The following is a 6415-nucleotide window of genomic DNA, read 5'->3' as shown; positions in this document are numbered from 1 at the left end:
TCCCTCTGAGGGAGGTTTAGAAATGCACGCCTGACTTAGGCTGGACACTAGCCTTTTGGATGGTTGAGGGTGCATAAGGTGAGGTCTGCCTTTACTGAGTCAAGCTGAGGAACTATGTGAGCTGTGTTGTAAATCTAAGTCTACTATTAACTGCAGCAATACAGCCCTAGTGTTACTATTTTTGTGCAGTGTTCAGTATTGTAATATATTAACCTCTCACATAATTTTACCAGAAATGAGACGCTTAAATTGGTAGAGGAAGATTCTCTATCTAGTAAAATAATCTACTGTTGAGAAAACAAGAAAAAAAACAAAACAGTGTCAAGAACTTACTCTTCTTGCATGGATAAAGACATCTGTAGTTGCTTAGCATATCTGCTGTGGTTCAGAAAACTTAAATCTTGAACAGTGCTTAAAATAGCTGTTTTAGGATGGACAGGAAGGGCCTTTTGAGGAAGATGGTGTTCTCTGACAGGGCAGGAGGCCTAGTGAGAAACAGCGTGCCCATGCAAATTGGCAGACCAGATCTTCAGGAAGATCTGGGAAATAAAAATCGGTGTCAGAAGCCTGCATTGATTTTGGCTAAAGACATTAAGAGGATAGCAGGATAGACAGGGTTTGATGGCTCTGTACAAAAGGTCCTCAAGGATCTTGTATGAGGAACTTGTCCTGTGCTGGGGTTCCTTCCGAGGTGATGCATCATGTGAAAAGTGGCTCTGGAGAAATCAGAAGTCAGTCTTCTGGAGACTGGCGTATACTGGATCAGGAGGTGCACTAAGAGTGACTGCTGGCATCCAGCAGTGTCAAGCGTATGAGGATATGTTTAAGGGAAGGGAGACAGAAAATTAGCTGGCTCTCCTTGTTTCTCAGAGCAGGCCCAGTAAAACTCTTATTCCTAAAGGCATCATTCAGTGCAGACAACTTCTTATTTTTAAGTTATAGTAGGATTGGAGAGGAGTTGCAGATTTATAAAGAGCTCCTTTTATAAAACAGGCTCCAGTGTCTGATGTAATACAGATATACTCCCTACATCTATTTTAAGAATAGAATACTTACCCAGGCTCTTTCTGTTCAAACTCAAGTTTTTTTTCCCCGTAGGTTCACATTTCCTTTGGTCTCTAACATTTAGTGCAAATGTAGTGCTGAATTCATGACCTCGCTTTTCCCATGGTAATGCTTAGGTTAAACATCACTACAGGATCAGGGAGAAACTGGGCTGAAAGAGCAAGTTCTGACAACATGAATCTGTAGGAATGCAAAAGAAATTCCAACAATATTATCTGCAGATAGTTTGAACGATCCTCTTGTTCGTGAAGACTCTTTACGCCTTTGTAAAATCTTGTTATCCTGTGCCAAGACTATTGCAAGTACACTTTGTCATGTGTGTACAGAACAGTTCAGACTATCCTATTTTAGTGCTGTCTCTTCTTGCTCGTTGGTTAATCTAATCCTCCTAACTGATGTGGTGTGGCTGAAGGTTAGGCATATGTATCTTTTGGCCATTCTTGCAGGGGTATCTTTTGAGCCTAGGGTGGGACTGTAAGGGGAGGTAACATTTTTAAACTGTTGCAACTGTTTGTTTTGGGGCCCCCCGATCAGTCTTGAATTCAACTTTACCAGAAACTAGTAGCCAGTATCACGTGGTCGTACTCAGACAATACTGTTTTGTAGTAGGATAGGGAAAGCCTTTCCTTTCCTGGAGCTTCTGCCATGAGGATGAGCCCATTTAATTTAACAGACGTATTTACAGTAGATTTTTATCAATATCAATCCTGCAAATACTGCTTTTGACCTTAAAATCTCCTCTTGAGGGACCTAGCTCCAAAAGCTAGCATATTTCAGACTCTTTAGAAAAAAAATAAGAATTTGAAGACAGTACTGTGGAAAATGGGCATGATAGTACTTGGCTCTCCCACATCTTGTCCTGTTATTTGAGTAAATGATCTTTGGGCAAGGTTTGTCTTGGCCATGGTTTAGTATTGTGCATAACACAACTGACTTGACACCTTACAGTAATAAAGGCTCACATGTGCAGATGTTCATGATGATCTTAGTACTTGGCCCACAAGTATTACATTAACACAACAGCTGATTGGGTCAGTGCTGGAAATCATGATGCAGCTGGTGAGTTACTCCAACAGACACCCTTGAGTTGCTGGACTGTGAGTGAGTACCAATTATGTTTCAACTTGATGTATTCAACCGAATCGAAGTATAACGGCTTCGTACTTTAGGTTATTAATCATGCTGAAACTTCTAAGTTGAGGGATACCTTATGACTCTCTGCTATTTACAGCATATGTTGGTTGTGATAAAACAGGATTTGTTTATTATTTTATAGAGTGCTGTGCTGGCAAAAGCCACTAGTGTAGATGCAGGTATATTGACAAACTCTTACAGATATCATTTGCTTCTTGTGTGTTGGAATAAGCTTGCAAAGAAAAGTGCAGGCTTGCCTGTGTAAATTGTATGTCCACTCAGTGCATTGTGCTAGTGCAGTATATGGCAATGTCAGGACAGTCTTCCAAGTTTAGGCTTAGGATAATGAATAGAAAGTTGGACTTTATGAAAGGTCGTGATGGGAAGCACTTTAACATTTCTTGTGGCACAGCTATAACAACACCAAAAAGCACAACGATAATCTGTTGTGCTTTCAGAAATGTTTCACACTTCTAGCTCTGGATGCATTTTCTTGAGACAGGTTCAGCCTCCAGTCTCTGTTAAAAGCATTGCAAAATAAATGTATGGACTCAATTCTTGCACTCATGCAGCTTGCAGTGTATCTTCATAGTTTTTGTTAGGAGTGTGTAAATGCTTTCTGACAAATACCTCCTGGCTTTTAAACACAACAAAAGACCTTGAGTGCATCTAGAACTCTTAATTTTGTAACTTCAAAATCAAGCAGGTGCAGGTTTACTAAGGGGTTGCACAGTGTCTGTTAGCACCCAACGCCTGGTGTAGCACAAGCATTCGTGGTTAAGTGCCACGGATGTCTCTGTGTGGTTGTGCTAATGCTTCCACTATCTAGAGATGAAGCATAAGCCACTGTTAATACTGCAGCACTCATCCTGAAAAGCCTGCTTATGTTTGCAATCTTTTGTAGAGAAGGTGCAGAAAAAGGCAACAGAAATGACCGAAGAAATAAAGTAGTTTCCAAATGACTAAACAGACTGGGACTGTCAGCCCAAAGGAGCGATGACTTGGGTGGGGACAAGCTAGTCTTCCAGAAAATCCTAAGTGACATTAGGAAAGTGACTGCTACCTTACCCAGTATGAGGAAATCAAATCAAATCAGCATGTTTCAAAGAAATAAGGGGAGCTATTTCTCCTCATGGTGTATTGTTAAACTGTAAAATACATTGCCTTAAGGTATCGTGGATGTTAAAAGTTTACATACTCAAAAAATAACTAGATAAAATTACGATAGGAGGGATGGGGCCATCGGGGACTGCTGTAGGCTGATGCTACTGCTGTCTTAGAAAAGATATTGATCTGTGCATCGCTGGAACTTGGTAGAGTTTATCTTGAAACTGTCAGCGTATGGCTGCACCACTCTTAAACTCTTCTATAGGCATCTGCTAAGAGTTGCTATGAGAGATAGAATGTGGGGTAGGCGAGCCTTTGGTCTTAGCAGCAAATCCTAGTCTTATATGAAGAAGAAGAGAACATTTTAAGGAGGTAGATTGTTTCTGCGAACTTCTAATGGCCTGTCTGTAACAAGAAGGCAATACAGTATTTATAATGAAAAAATGAAGCAAGCCTCTCATGGAGAAATAACCTTTTACTAAATCATCTGAGAAATAATGTTTTATTAAATTACTGATACATTGAAAAGGAAGAAACCCAGAAGTTTCAGGTGCATAGGCTTCTCTCCAGGTATTTCAATTTAATGAGAAATGTGCTTTTTTGTAAGATTTCCTGTTCTTACCTCTCAAGCATACCTGTTTCTCTTACACTTCAGAAAGGAAGTATTAGTAAAGGGGAAGGTTGGGGTGGGAAACACTGCCTCACAGATAGTAAGTGTGGTGGGGGAGTGGAAAGGTAAGCTCTGTATATAATGAGAAGGCATGCTTGTACATTTGAATTTCAGGCTTCCTAGATAACTTCCATGTAACTGCATGATTTGAAATATTTTAAATCATGACGCCTAGACATGTAGATAGTGAAAAGGTGTAATTTTTGTGTTGGTGTTGGAACAGATGTTTGTTAGCTAGGCAAAAAACAAAAAATACACAATGCAGCCAAGTGTAACTGATTATGATAAAAATAAACACTGTCCTCGAGGGCTGCGACTTATGTATTGTGAAACAAGCTCTTTGCATCATGAATGTTTCTCACTTCTACTGTTGGCATTAGAAATTCCTGATTTTACCTTTTTTATTATTTTAGCAAGTAGGCTATGTTCTGACTAGGAATGAGTTGTGCAGTCTGTTCATTAAATGTTGAACTATTGTTTTATAATAAATTCATGGCTTATAGAGACGTAAGTGGAATTTTAAAGCTCTTGTCTGAGAACTTCACGGGTGTGATTTATTTTTTTTCCTCTAAAACTTTCCCCACTGAAAAATGTAGTAAAAATTTTGCCGACTCCAGTGCTCTTTAAAATTGTATCCTGAACTATGGTACTAGAAAGAGCCTAACATTAAAGAAGTCAGACAGCTGAACTTTTCCGTTGCCTGTTCTAAAATGAAAAGTTTGAGGTTTTCCTCCTTCAGTTAATTACTGCCTAGAACCTTTCAATTGCTCATTTCATGGGGACATTCTATATTTACATGGTATTGCTGTGGTTTTTCTTTGTGGTTTAACCATATAATGGAACAGCAAAGGTCAATACTAACTACAGATTACTTTGCCAAAGTAAAATACACCCATTTTTATTCCAACCCCCTAATTTTGCAGCTATTGGTTTAGTTTGACTCATGTAAATCAACTCAGTAGCTTAACTCTCAGATTTTAAGGCCTTTTTTCAAAGAGACAGTTTGAGTGGTGTGTTTTATTTTGTTTTTTTTTCCAAACAGCCAGAGGGGCACAGGCATATATATGTGCACAGGCAGCAGAATCAAAATACAAAGTGAAAAATAAGTAATGAATGATAAATAAACTTGCATCGCAGTGGGAGAGAAGGGGCTGGATGAGGAAGGACAGCAGCGATGAGAGATCCTTGGCTCAGCCTCTGGTTATTGGGTTGCAGGGGGTGTTGTATTTGTGTGGCAGTGGAAGTCTTCCAAGGGCCATTATTGGAGGTGCATGAGCAAATCTTGGCTGTGGCAGCTGGTAGAGGGCAAGGACTGAAGTGTCCTTTTCCCAGAGCTTTCTGCCCTACAGCCATGCTCTGCCAAAGCGGATATTTTTGTGCGATGGATATCACAAGTATTTTTTTTTAGCAGGACATTGTTTTCAGCAGTTATAACGACCTTGATAGTGGAGTCAATGCATTCCTCCTTCCATCACCAGAATTTCTGCTGCTTGGTGGCATGTGAAAGCCAAAGCCAGTAGCTAAAATATGTTTTTGCTTTTTGAGAAAGGTAAATGTTGGTATTTTCCTGAAACTGTTAATATTACAACCATCAGAAGATGACACTGTTCTGTGAAAACATTTCACCTTTTGAAACTGGATGAAAAACATTCAGATATTTAAAGCAACAGTTCTGTCTTAATTTCTCTTTGCCCAGTTGTAAATATTTGCCAGCATAAGGTTTGTGGAAGCCAGAATGAAATAACATTTTCTGGTTTCAATACATTGCGAGGTGAGCAGTCAGTACTTTCAACTGCTTATAGAAGGAATGTGGAGAGAAAACCACAAAAAGAATCAAAGGTGACTGCTAGCTCGGATGTGTACATGGATATAAATAAAAAGAATTGTGTGAATAGTTTGCAACCAATTTAAATGGCTTATTAAAACTTTTGTAATTTGAGTTGCCCTCACAAGCATTCACAAAAAGAACATTTTATTCCAGCTATATATAAGAGCAACTGGAACTTTGGATTTGGTGTACGAGAAGGATTGGTTTGTAATACAGATTTCCAGCATTGCTACATTTGGTGCCTGGGTACTAGTAGCATAGACTCCACATCAAAAGTACACTCAGTTTTGTAACCATTGTTCTTTGGATTATTTTCTATTAATTCAACTAGCTCTAAAACCTTTAGAATATGAAATAATTTGAAAGTTCTTGTTCTGCTCTTTTCAAATACGTTACCTGAGTGGCCGCAGGGCCTGTTGCCAGAGTCGGAGTGGCCGCAGTGCGTGTCGTTTTACCGTCAGATCCAGAGACCTTCTCTTCCCCTTGAGGGTACTGAATGGTGTTGAACAGGGCTCGGTAGGCATGGGCCAGGCCCCAGCACGTTGCAATGATCTGCATCTCTCTGGAGTTGCCAGGGTGACAGCATACTTTTTCCAAATATTCTACTAACT

General features: G+C 39.6%; 1 protein-coding gene across 1 annotated transcript in view; it reads left to right on the top strand.

Moving 5' to 3' along the window:
• Positions 1-6415, top strand: part of RGCC (regulator of cell cycle) — a 15854-nt gene that overhangs the window by 2511 nt on the left and 6928 nt on the right. Inside the window, exon 2 of the mRNA XM_009322856.1 lies at positions 3962-4041. Coding sequence (XP_009321131.1) covers positions 3962-4041 — 80 coding nt within the window. The remainder of the gene's footprint in view (positions 1-3961; positions 4042-6415) is intronic.

Source organism: Pygoscelis adeliae, unplaced genomic scaffold (assembly GCF_000699105.1).
Source record: "Pygoscelis adeliae isolate BGI_AS28 unplaced genomic scaffold, ASM69910v1 Scaffold74, whole genome shotgun sequence".
NCBI lineage: Eukaryota > Metazoa > Chordata > Aves > Sphenisciformes > Spheniscidae > Pygoscelis > Pygoscelis adeliae.
The sequence above is the reverse complement of the archived record's forward strand: the minus strand, read 5'-3'. Positions and strand labels throughout refer to the sequence as shown.